General features: G+C 41.3%; 1 protein-coding gene across 2 annotated transcripts; it reads left to right on the forward strand.

The window, feature by feature from the left end:
- Window positions 1-857: 857 nt before the first annotated feature.
- On the forward strand, window positions 858-12,771 carry DUXB (double homeobox B). Of its 2 annotated transcripts, XM_070397750.1 has the most exons (5): window positions 858-882; window positions 3,561-3,712; window positions 10,890-10,995; window positions 11,321-11,458; window positions 12,179-12,771. In XM_070397750.1, the coding sequence occupies exons 1-5, from the start codon at window positions 858-860 to the stop codon at window positions 12,769-12,771; spliced, it is 1,014 nt and encodes a 337-aa protein (XP_070253851.1). The 2 variants fall into 2 exon arrangements, with proteins under 2 accessions (XP_070253851.1, XP_070253852.1); XM_070397751.1 differs by lacking the exons at window positions 858-882; window positions 3,561-3,712; window positions 10,890-10,995 and having other exon boundaries at window positions 11,344-11,463; window positions 12,184-12,771.
- The last annotated feature ends 550 nt before the right edge of the window (window positions 12,772-13,321 follow it).

The following is a 13,321-nucleotide window of genomic DNA, read 5'->3' on the forward strand; positions in this document are numbered from 1 at the left end:
ACATCCTATACAATAAAGCCTAATCTGCTAAGTGTCCAGTTGTCCTGTCGGCCGTTCAACCTATCAAAGCTTAATATGCTAATGATATGCCTCTAGTTTATTTAAGGAATTGGCTTACACACTTGTGGGGCCTGGATAGGGGAGAATGAGATTTCTCAGGCGGGTCGGTAGAAGGGCAGGCTGACACTAGCAGGAAAGAAATCTGCTGTAAAGGGTGTGATTTCTTTTCCCTGGGGAACGAAGAAGCTTTGCTCCTAAGACTTTCAATGATTGCATCACCCAGATTATTGAGAATCAAATCCAACTGTTTCTGTAATCCAATCAACCCACAAAATATCTTTGCAGCAATACCTAGATTAGTGAGTTTTCTTAATAACTGTGCAGTATAGACTAGCCAAGAAGACATGTAAGCCATACCCTCAACAATGGAAAGAAATGTGTCAGTAAGAGCTGAGAAACAGAAAAAATACAAAGAGAAGTCAGGATATCTATATACTATAAATAATATCGTCAAGCAAAAGGTAATTAAGAAGCAAGAGTTCTAAAACATTATAGAGAAAAAATGTTTATATATGTATACACGCATAACTAGAGAGCATAGATTCTAAGTCATGTAAATTCTAAATCATATCTTGGGAAAATATGATAGATGTGAAATTGCCTGGTAGAATCTGTACTGCCTCTTAATCTGATTGCTTCAAATTTCTTTCTAAATGTGTTACATAGTTAATTAAGGGATTAAGTAGGAGGGCATTTAAGAAAAGGGAGGGTCACGCTGGTTATTTATAAACCCTGGATCTTGGAGAGCTGCTCAGTTCCCCTCTCCTCTCTGTGGAATCCAGGTACTTCTTCCCAAGATGGGTTTGACCAGCACTGCAAGTGGTAAGTTGCCATCTGCTTTTTGCTCTCTTCTTTGATAATGCCACATGCTTTGTGTTCTTTCCAGAGATTATTAAGGTTAAACTCAGTCACAATTAGAGAAAGATTGTTGGAGTCTGGGATGTTTTATGTTGATACATTATGTTGGGGGCAGAAATATGAATCATGCTCTGTTAACCATTATTGTTCTGTTCTGGTTAGAGAAAGCACATTTTTCTTTTTAATATCTTTTTATAGATTTCAGGAAGGAATGGAGAGGGAGAGAGCTAGAAACTTCAATGATGAGAAAGAATCATTGATGGGCTGCCTCTTGCATGCCCTCTGCTGGGGATCGAGCCGAAACACAGGCTTGTCCCCTGACAGGGAATCGAACCATGATCTGGTTTATAAGTCAATGCTCAACCTCTGACCTGGCTGGATGAGAAATCACATTCTAACCTGGCTCAGAGTTGTACTCCCTAGGACATGGGAATTGACCTGGGAATTCGGTCCATTCTCCTTTTTCAAGAAATGCCTATCATCATGGAAAGATTAACAACCTTGTTGCCAAAACAATACACCCCATCCCCGCCCGAATTGCCTCTAATCTGTATCATTTTACCCATTCTTATTCCTTTTGCCTACTTCCCCATGCCTGAATACCCATTCTTATTCCTTTTGCATCCCATTCTTATTCCCTTTGCCTACTTTCCTATGTAATCTTTGTCTTTTTACCCAATATAAGCAGCTAGCTTATGGGGGGAGGCGGGTAAAGCAGATTTTCATGAACGACCTGCTACTCCCATACTGCTGGCATTATTGGAATAAGCACTCATATGTGATTCAATCCTGTCTCTGCTTAATTGGCTCAAGTAGTGACAGGCAACCTGGGCCCATTTGTTGTCCCTTTAAGATGTTATACAACAGGAAAAACCTTCTGGGCAACATACATAGTAAGAGACAGCCATGAGTCCCATCTGTGGATTGTCAAAAGTTTTAAAGTTGGCACTTTATTTTTTGGTAATCCTCACTAGAAGATATTTTTTCCATTGCTCTTCAGAGAGTATGGGAGAGAGGGAGGGAGGGAAAGAAACATCAATGTGAGAGAGACACATCGACTGGTTGTCTCCCGAACATGCCCCCATGGAGGCTGGGGATCAAACTTGCAGCCCAGATACGTGCTCTTGACTGGGAATTGAGCCTGAGAGCCTTCAGTGTGTGGACCAACGCTCTAACCAGTTAGCAACACTGGCCAGGGCAAAGTTGGCACTTAATGTATTTTTGTACTTTAAATATATTTCTATTGATTTCAGAGAGGAAGGAAGAGGGGGAGATAGAAACATCAATGAGAAAGAATCACTGACCGGCACCTCCTGCACGCCCTCTACTGGGGATTGAGCCTGCAACCCAGGCATGGGCCCTTGACCAGAATCCTTCAGGCCACAGGCCGACATTCTATCCACCGAGCCAAACGGCTAGGGCAAAGTTGGCACTTTAAATGAAGAAAAATATATATGGAATCCCTAAAATTCTATATGTAATTTCCCTAAAATTTATTTTTATCACAAAGTAACAGTTTTTGTGTATTTTATTAATTCTATTAAGTTTTTTCATGTGTTACTTGTGTTATTTATTTCCATTAGTTTTCCTGGCTCCTATTGCTTGCTATTCTCTTTGCATGTAATTGCGTGGATTTTCAGTAACTTCTTCCTTTGGTAACTCAGACCATAGGCAGTCTTTTTTTTACTACTGTGTATATATATCCAAACTATATGTCTTCAATTTAGCATGACTATAACTCTATTCCTAAAGAAAAAATAGAGAATACAGTCAAACCTTAGCTCTTGAAAGAAGTCTCCCATCTCGAACAATTCAGTTCTTGAAAATTCAGTTCTCTACGAAGTTGTTCACGAAAAAAATGTCTCCACTTCTAACAAAACTTCAATTCTGAATCTGACAAACCTTTCCTGTTGACACATCAGCATTACAAAAAGCATCTCCTAGGTCCAAACAAAGGAGAGAATGCAGGTCAGTTTACCCCTAACACTCCAGCTGTTTAAATCTCAGGAAATTGTGCTGTGAATATCCTCGTGGGTGTTTTTTTGTTTTGTTTTGCTATTGTTGCTAGTGAACTGGATCATTAGCACAATTTTAAAACATGAAGAGGCCATCAAGTGCCCTTGATGCTACTAAGGTTGTGAAAGTGCTCACAAAACAAAGATGACAGACAATTGAGGAAGTAGAAAAACTGTTGTGTTGGATAAACGAAAAGCAGTTGACAGCATTTCTAAGGCAATGATATGTGAAAAAGGGAAGATGCTGCACCCCTGGAACTAGTGCTGAAAGTGATTTAAGACTAGTAGGGATGGTTTAATAAATTTAAGAAAAGAAGTATTTGTTTATAGGTTAAACAGGATATTAGACATACTGTATATAAGAATGGTTAAATAGGGAATCACTTAGGAATCTAGAATGGATTAATTCAACTTACATGATTTCTAATGAGAAAGAATGATTTGGTTTTCGAACAAATTGCTTCTCAAATAGCCTTCCAGAATGAAGTAAGTTCCAGAACAGGGGTTCCACTGTAATCATTGGACATACGAGCTTTCAACCTTAAATAAACATAAGACATATGCTCACACAGTTTTTAATACATAAGCACATCCTTCATATTTCTCTCCCCATTTTCTCGTCATCAGGCGAACTACAGAAAAGAACCTGGCAAGGCATCGTTTTCAACAAGAATCAAAAGGATATCCTTCTGAAACAGTTTAAACAAAACCCCTACCTTAATAAAGCTACTAAGTTACAGTTGGCCAAGGAGATTGGCGTTCCGGAGAAAAAGATTCTGGTAAGCACTAGCTTCCTAATTCATTATCTACCAGAGTCAAGGTGAAGAAAAAAGGTGGGCTCAGCACTGTCAGGCAAATCTCTTATGTCTGGTATGCTTCCCAGAAGGTTTTTCCTGTTACATAACTTTTAAAACAAAATAAAAGGCACAAGAACTCTGTTTATATTTTTTACCAATGGGGGAAACAATTCATTGACAGAAGAATATATTAATGTAGGTTCTCTCATAGGAGAGACTTAAAATCAATTTTAGCAAATATAATAAATTAGATCACTATGATAGCAATATAGTATTAAATATTAGAATATATACTGCAGAATAATTATCTACTTATATAAAAACCATGGGTGGTGTTCCTCACATACAGATGAACAGCAACCAAGAGGAAGGAAGTCAGCCCTACAGGGGTTGTCTTGGCAACGGCTGCACCCACCCCCAAGCTGTTTCCTGTAAGGACAGAGTTTGAGGCAGGAACCTGCCCTGGGAGCGTGGAGGCTTAGAAAAGACCCACAAGAGAATGAAGCCTCCAGGTCTGGGTGGATTGCTGCTTCTCTGAGAGACAGCGACCACGCCCACAGCCATGCCTTTATTTTATAGCAGATGCTAGAGGCAAAGTAAGGGTGTGACCAAGATGTTTACAAACATTCTCCTGGGTTTCAATCCTACCCAACTACATGCACCTGAACTCTATCAAACCCACATCACTCAGGCACATGGGGCCACGTGTTCCAACCATAGGTTCAAGCTTACAACTACAGGCGTTGGCTATAATTGTGCTGGGAGGGCCCTGCCCTCCAAGCTGGGACTTGCACGTGGCAATGAGAGGACTGTGCCCTCTCATCAGTCCAAGGCTTGAACCTGTCCAAAACACTGTAGTGGCTCCCCACAATAAAGTTTTAATTCTGTTTCTTTGTTACTAATGTTGTGGCCCCATTCCATAACAAAGAAACAAAGGAAAATTTCCCCATCGAATTTCTGAATAGTATTACTCCTTCGGGAATGCTATGTCATAAATTAAAATTGAAAGTGGGTGCAATCATCACGCTATTGAGAAATCTCAATAGTAAATGGGGTCTTTGTAATGGTACCAGATTTATTATCAAAAGATTATGATCTAACAGGATCTGCAGAGGGAGAGGCTGTTCTGATTCCAAGAATTAACTTGTCCCCATCTGACACTGGCCTCCCATTTAAATTGATTCGACGACGGTTTCCCGTGATGCCAGCATTTGTGATGACTATTAATAAATCACAAGGACAAACTCTAGACAGAGTAGGGATGTTCCTACCTGAAACCGTTTTTGCACATGGTCAGTTATATGTTGCTTTCTCTCGAGTTTGAAGAGCATGTGATGTTACAGTTAAAGTTCTAAGTACTTCATCACAAGGGAAATTAGTCAAGCACTCTGAAAGTGTTTTCACTCTTAATGTGGTGTACAGGGAGATATTAGAATAAGTTTAATCACTTTATCAGTCATTGTTTGCATCACTGTTGTTTTTATATCATGTTTTTGCCTCTGTTGTTATATCCTTTTGTTACTGTTTACTTATTAATACATTTATATATTATTTTCAATACATTTTACTAATTTCCTTTCATCTCTCACATTTCTATTATAGAGAAAGGGCAAATAGCAATGTTAAAATATCTCTGCTAATTAATTTCCTTTTTAAAAAAAAATACATTTTATTGAGTTTTTACAGAGAGAAAGGGAGAGAGATAGAGAGTTAGAAACATCAATAAGAGGGAAACATCGATCAGCTGCCTCCTGCACACTCCCCACTGGGGATATGCCCGCAACCAAGGTACATGCCCTCGACCGGAATCAAACCCGGGACCCTTGAGTCCGCAGGCCGATGCTCTATCCACTGAGCCAAACCGGTTAGGACAATTAATTCCCTTTTAATGTGCATGAATTTCATGCATCGGGCTACTAGTTATTACATAATTAGGAAACTGGGGCAAGAACTTATTTAACTCCCAATTTTCAGACCAGGTTTTTCTTTTTTTAAATTAATATATATATTTTATGTTTTTTAAAATATATTTTTATTGATTTCAGAGAGGAAGTGAGAGGGAGAGAGAGAGAAACATCAATGATGAGAGAGAATCATTGATTGGCTGCCTCCTGCATTCCCCCCACTGGGGGTGGTGCCCACAATCCGGGCATGTGCCTTTGACTGGAATTGAACCCAGGACCCTTTAGTCTGCAGGCTGATGCTATATTCACTGAGCCAAACCAGTTAGGGCTAAATTAGTATCTTAAATGTGATTCATAAACAGGAGTATATGAAGTAAAATCCTATATTGTGTTATTTTGAATAGACTACTGATGTAAAACTGAAAATAAGTTCGATTTTTTCAGTTAGCAAGAAGATAGCTGTAAATAATACAATTATACCAGATGAAACAGTATTTAAAACAATGAAGACGATTGAAATATGCTTTTGGAGCAGTAGTTCTCAACCTTCTGGCCCTTTAAATACAGTTCCTCATGTTGTGACCCAACCATAAAATTATTTTCACTGCTACTTCATAACTGTAATGTTGCTACTGTTATGAATCATAATGTAAATATCTGATATGCAGGATGGTCTTAGGCAACTCCTGTGAAAGGGTCATTTGACCACCAAAGGGGTCGCAACCTACAGGTTGACAACCTCTAAGGAAAATAATGAGTTCAGATTTAGTTATAAGGTTCTCAGTCTGATGAGATGCTGGGAAAAGGAAATTTTACTCTTCATGCATTTGTTCTGGGTGTGGGACAGTTTACTCAAATCTCATCCTATGGCAATATCTGGTGATCATAGCTGAATGAGAGATACTGGGCCCATTTGAGCTGATGTGGAAGATGGCAAGTCCAAAAATCAATGTAGGATGAGGTTGGCTCTGCCATAGTGTTCACTGATTTATTCATTAGTTTCCAGGTGCCACCTGTGCTTAACACCTTTCGTACCGCATAGAAATCTCTAAGACATATGCCAGAGACCGCACGTTTTCGGGCAAACTGCACGTTATTTAAATCATCATAATGCACTTTAGGTGTCGTTTTTCAATAATTATAACATTTTTATTTACAAAAACAATTAAACAATTAAAGTTCCTAGTACTTTTTTAACGTATGGTACTGCATAAAACATTTTCCTCTATGAAGAGGGACCAAACAAAATTTACATAAGTATCTAGATTCGCTTTTTCCATGGGCGTGAAAAACGAGAAAACTCGTGAGCGGTCCTTCACAGATGGCGCACGAAACACGAGAAAACTCGTGAGCAGTACGAAAGGTGTTAAAACGTATTTTAAAATGTTTTTAGTAATTAATTTAGAGAACAGATATAACCTTTTAGCGTAACGCCTGGGTTTAAGAGTGGTTCCTTGGCTATTGGTGGTCATTAATAGTCTAACTCTTATCACAAATTATCTATATATATAAAAGCCTAATATGCTAAGTGTCCAACCATTCAACTGTTCGACCAGTCATTATGATGTGCACTGACCACCAGGGGGCAGACCCTCTGACCGGTAGGTTAGCTTGCTGCTGGGGTGCAGCCAATTGGGACTGGGTGAGACAAGCCGGACATACCCTGGAGCCCTCGCACAGTCCCTCCCTGGCCCTGATCGATAGTGCACCACTAGGGTCCCTAGGCCTCTCGAAATCCAGGACCCCTCGAAGGATGTCAGAGAGCCAGTTTCTGCCTGATCCCCACAGGCCAGGTTGAGGGACGCCCCCGCTACCCTACCGGTGCACAAATCCGTGCACCGGGCCTCTAGTCTAATTATAAAAGTAAAACATTCAGCATTCTGACTCCAGTAATGAAGAAATGAGCAAAGGGGAGAAAACCAAGATGGCGGCACAGGTAAACACCTGAAATTGCTGCCTCGCACCACTTCAAAAATACAACTAAAAGACAAAACTGACATCATCCAGAACCACAGGAAGGCTGGCTGAGTGGAAATTCTACAACTAGAAGGAAAGAGAAACGCACATTGAGACTCAGAGGGGGTACTGAAGTAAAGTGCAGAGGTATGGAGGCTTGAGTGCGCGCGGAAAGGGGCTGGCAACGGAGGATGCCGGTGTCTTTTTCAATTGGGAGGGAGGCACAAGCTCCCAACGGCCCTGACTCCAGTTCCGGGCGAGTCTCTGGGGACCCAGACTCATACGGGGAGAAAGTGGACTGTCTGGCAGCGGGCGGAACTTGAGGGCAGCTTTCTCTCAGAGGTGCTTGCAGCGATTACCATGGAACACTGAGACGTGGGACCTCTTAGGGTAGGCCTGAGGATCAGCCATAGCTGTTTGCTCCGCCCTGTTGATCCCGAGACCCCATCCCACCCAAGCTGTGCGCAGAGGCTTTTGCATATGAATGGGCTGGCCCTTAGAGATTTAAAATTACCTAACAAACTGCAGCTGAGTCAGAAAGACTCAACATCCAAAAGAAGGCCCAAAGCCCCACAGCAGCTTGCATTGCTTCACAGCTGGGCCTCATCTGGGCACCTCCAAAACCCAAACAAGGAAGAGGAACCTGCAGATCTCTCTGTACCTCCTGCTGGGTAGCCTCAGGCAGAGGCTAAATTAGCACCTCCTTAGAGATCCAAGAGCCTGTGTACCCAGTGGTCACATTGGGACCATCCAGATTACAACTCCCCAGATCCATAAGGGACACACTCAGGGGATAGACTCAGTGAGCACCAAAGCCCCACTGAAGCAAGTCTTGCCCCAGAAGGGTGTCTCCAGCACAGAAGTTCTCCCACTATAGACACAGCTGATTCTCACAACCAATTGGCCTGGAGGTCAATTCCTACCAGTGATACCTACAACAATCAAGGCTTAACTACAACAAGACCGTGCATACAGCCCACAAAGGGGTGCACCAAGAGTGTCCACCTCAGGTAATTGGGGAGGCTGAGCCACTGGGCCCTATAGGACACCTAGCACAGAAAACCACTCTATCAACACAGGGAAGCATAAAAAATGCGGAGACAAAGAAACAGGTCACAAATGACAGAAATGGAGGAAAACAAACTACTGGATATAGAGTTCAAAACCACGGTTATAAGGTTTTTCAAGAATTTTCTAGAAACCGCTGATAAATTTAGTGAGACCCTCGAGGATATGAAAAAGGACCAACTAGAAACTAAGCATACACTGACTGAAATAAACAATATTTTACAGCCCAAACCGGTTTGGCTCAGTGGATAGAACGTCGGCCTGTGGACTGAAAGGTCCCAGGTTCGATTCCGGTCAAGGGCATGTACCTTGCTTGCGGGCACATCCCCAGTGGGAGGTGTGCAGAAGGCAGCTGATTGATGTTTCTCTCTCATCAATGTTTCTAACTCTCTATCCCTCCCTTCCTCTCTGTAAAAAACCAATAAAAATATATTTTTTTAAAAATCCATTTAAAAACAAAAGAATATTATACAGAGATCCAACAGCAGACTAGAGGATTGCAAGAATCAAGTCAAAGATTTGAAATACGAAGAAATAAAAAACACCCAACCGGAAAAGAAAAAAGAAAAAAGAATCCAAAAATATGAAGATAGTGTAAGGAGCCTCTGGGACAACTTCAAGCGAACCAACATCCAAATTATAGGGGTGCCAGAAGAAGAGAGAGAGCAAGATATTGAAAACCTATTTGAAGAAATAATGACAGAAAACTTCCCCTTCCTGGTGAAAGAAATAGACTTACAAGTCCAGGAAGCACAGAGAACCCCAAACAAAAGGAATCCAAAGAAGACCACACGAAGACACATCATCATTAAAATGCCAAGGGCAAAAGACAAAAAGAAAATCTTAAAAGCAGCAAGAGAAAAAAAGTCAGTTACCTACAAGGGAGTACCCATACGACTGTCAGCTGATTTCTCAACAGAAACTATGCAGGCCAGAAGGGAGTGGCAAGAAATATTCAAAGTGATGAATAGCAAGAACCTACAACCAAGATTACTTTATCCAGCAAAGCTATCGTTCAGAATTGAAGGTCAGATAAAGAGCTTTACTGATAAGAAAAAGCTAAAGAAGTTCATCACCACCAAACCAGTATTATATGAATTGCTGAAAGGTATTCTTTAAGAAGAGGAAGAAGAAAAAGGTAAAGATAAAAATTATGAACAATAAATACATATCAATCAACAAGTGAATCTAAAAATCAAGTGAATAAAAAATCTGATGAACAGAGTAAACTGGTGAATATAATAGAATCAGGGGCATAGAAAGGGAGTGGACTGACAATTCTCAGGGGGGAAAGGAGTGGGGGGGGGTGGGAAGAGACTGGGCAAAAATTGTACACCTATGGATGAGGACAGTCGGGGGGGGTAAGGGCAGAGGGTGGGGTGGGAACTGGGTGGAGGGCAGCTATGGGGGGAAAAAGAGGAACAATTGTAATAATCTGAACAATAAAGATTTATTTTTAAAAAAAGAAATGAGCGAAGAGTTCACCTTTTTAAAAGAATGTTTTTATTGATTTTAGAAAGAGAGAAAGGGGGAAGGGTTGATAGAGACATCATCCATTATCTGCCCCCTGCACTTCCCCTATTGGGGATTGAGCTTGCAACCTGGGCATGTGCCCTGATGAGCGACTTCTTGGTTCATGGTTTGGTGCTCAACCATGGAGCCATACCAGTTGGGCAAGAGATCACTTTTTATGTTAGTGACAGTAGTTTCACAGTGAGGTGAACAGAGTCTCTTGGAGTCTCCTTACCTATTGCTGAGTATGGGATAAAATAAGTAAGAGGCAATGTGGACATGTGTTAGTCCAGCTCTTAACTATAGCTAATTCTATTTCCCAGTTAAATTATTTCCTAAGATCACATCCATATTATTGAGTATTGCTTATGAAGAGATGATGGGGGCCAAGAAGACATTTAAACACTGAAGACCTGCTGTAAGAGCAAGAGATTGGAGGAGAGAAATACTGATCTCCTTTGAGAGAACTAACAGTGTCTTTTAAATTAGGGAGATCTACTTTGGATACTATGAGGATGACCATAAAGGAAATGTTAATTTGAGTTGAGATTGTGTGCTGCCTGAATTGTATGCTAATAGTTACATCATTCTCAGGATAATACATCACCTTCTTCTTATGATTATTATCCCAATGGCAGTTGATCAAATCATTTTAACTGCATTGATATTTGCAGTAACATGGATTGGGTTACATGAATTTCATGTCTTTTCCTACTTAGATTTGGTTTAAAAACCAGAGAGCAAAACTGAGAGCATTGGGAATTGAACCGTCCTCAGGAAAAGACCACACTCAGGAGCAGCACCAGCATCAGCCTTGGACTCAAGGTAAGAATCCACAGATCCAAAGGAATTTCTTCAGTGGGTCCCATTGAGAGCAAAAACGATTCCGCATGTTGTGTTCAAATTCTCCACAAAATGTCCTTATCTTAGGACCTAGTTACAGCTTGTTCTAGGAACCCGAGAGTCAGAAATATAAGCATGGTCCGGCAGTTGGCTGAGATAGGCAAGTTCTCAGCAAGCAAATCTCTGGGCCTTTTGGCCCTGCTCCTCTAAGCCTGGTGTCACCTCAGGGGGATTCAGAGAGAGTAAGTATAGTCAACATGGTCTTCTCAAACTTGAGTTTCCAGATCAAATGTGAAAACTGTCCTAGAAGCTGCCAGTAAAGGCCAGACATCCATCACAAGTTCTCAATCAAACATCCTAGTTCAAGTCTTTGACAGAAACCAATTACCTAATACTGCAACCAGGATAATATTGGCTGAGCGAACAGGCATTCAGGAATCAAGAATTCAAGTAAGTTCTATGTCTGTGGCGCTAAATACCTCCTATAATATTGCCCCTCAAAGATTGCTGGAAAAGGGTTGCCCTATCTTGAGTTATCAGTCATCAAGGGACAAAGATAATGGATGGTAAAGACCTGGCATTGTAAGTCAGATTCCTACAAAAGGAAGCATTTTTGCATCATATTGTCAGTGTTGTGTCCATTTAAAATCACCAGCAATCTGGCTGACGTGGCTCAGTGGTTGAGCATCAACCCAGAACCAGAAGGTCACAGTTCGATTCCCAGTCAGGGCACATGCCCAGGTTGCAGGCTCAATCTCCAGTGTGGGGAGTGCAAGAGGCAGCTGATCAATGATTCTCTCTTATCATTAATGTTTCTCTCCCTCTCCCTTCCTGTCTAAAACCAATAAAAGTATGTTTCAAATAATTTTTAAAAATAAAATAAGATCAGCAGCAAAAATGTGGGAAAATGTTATAATTAAAGGGAGGATTCTAGAGCACATGCCTTTTCAGCCAGTTTCAATTCATCTGTTGCTGAGTGTGCTATAACCTTAATTTATGTGTATGTTTGTGTATATACGCATGCATATGCATACACACATACACATATTGAACACATTTCATCCTGATATTAGGGCCTATGTTAATATCGCCTTTGCTTTACACAGTATGAGAAATGGTGCCAGAATTGCTTAACTTATGATGTCCATGTCTCCCCTTTTCCTTCCATACATGTGGTTTCAGAACCAAAGATCTCCTCACCCAGGGCAGAGCAGAAGCCAGCCTGTGAATTCCTTGGTAGAGGGCCCAAATGGGACACGAGATCTGGTAGTTCAGCAGCACCAAATCAACCTGCCCATGCTCTCATGCGGGTCTCATTTTCCTTCCTCCAATGTTTTCAGCAATAACCAAACATCTCTACCTGCTCTACTCCCATCCCATGTGTCCTCTGTCCTTTCTGTGAGCCAAGGACCAATTGTCATGATGGTGCAGCCCATGCAGGCTGGGCAGGGAGGAGAGAACCCTCCCTCTACTTGGACACTTATAAACTACCTGCCAATACTGCTGACTCCAGGAGGGGGCCTCTCCAATGCTCACAATCCTTTCTGGCTCCAAAACCAAGAAAAATGCCAGAATCGCGAAGAACAAACTGACACAGGAACACTACAGTTGAAGGACTATTCTCAGCCTCATCCTGACCACAAAAAACACAAATTACAGGATCTGGATCAGATGGACATATCTTACATTGGGCAATGGTGGGATGAGTGGTGCCAGGCTTTGATTGCAGAATGGGACCCTCGGGAAGGGACACACTGAGCCACACAACACACAGCTCAGCTGGAGACCCATCTCATTCCCTCGGCTAATTGCACCAACAATATTTAGAAACCTCAAGCCTTTTTTTACTTTACTATTTTGTTATTCCTCACCCAAGGATATTTTTCCATTGATTTTTAGAGACAGTGGAAGGGAGAGGGAGAGACAGAGAGAGAAAGACACATCGATTTGTTGCCTCCCATACACACCCCAACCAGGGCTGGGGATTGAGCCTGCAACCGAGGTATGAGGTACCAGCCCTTGACCGGTATTGAACCTAGGACCCTTCACTCCAAGGGCAGGCATTTTATCCACTGAGTCAAACAAGCTAGGGCAAAACCTCAAGTCTTTAGGTCAGTGATGGCGAACCTATTACATGCGTGTCAGAGGTGACACGTGAACTCATTTTTTTGGTTAATTTTTCTTTGTTAAATGGCATTTAAATATATAAAATAAATATCAAAAATATACATCTTTGTTTTACTATGGTTGCAAATATCAAAAAATGTATATATGTGACACAGCACCAGAGTTAAGTTAGGGTTTTTCA

Source organism: Myotis yumanensis, unplaced genomic scaffold (genome assembly GCF_028538775.1).
Source record: "Myotis yumanensis isolate MYYU_CA2020_CCGP unplaced genomic scaffold, mMyoYum1.0.hap1 SCAF_18, whole genome shotgun sequence".
NCBI lineage: Eukaryota > Metazoa > Chordata > Mammalia > Chiroptera > Vespertilionidae > Myotis > Myotis yumanensis.

Bases quoted from the DNA above. Each gene is read 5' to 3' on its own strand.
- DUXB (XM_070397750.1), top strand. From the start codon at position 858: ATGGGTTTGACCAGCACTGCAAGTG. The intron at 10,996-11,320 runs GTAAGAATCCAC...AAACTGTCCTAG, and splicing joins GCATCAGCCTTGGACTCAAG to AAGCTGCCAGTAAAGGCCAG. The intron at 11,459-12,178 runs TTCAAGTAAGTT...CCCTTTTCCTTC, and splicing joins AGGCATTCAGGAATCAAGAA to CATACATGTGGTTTCAGAAC.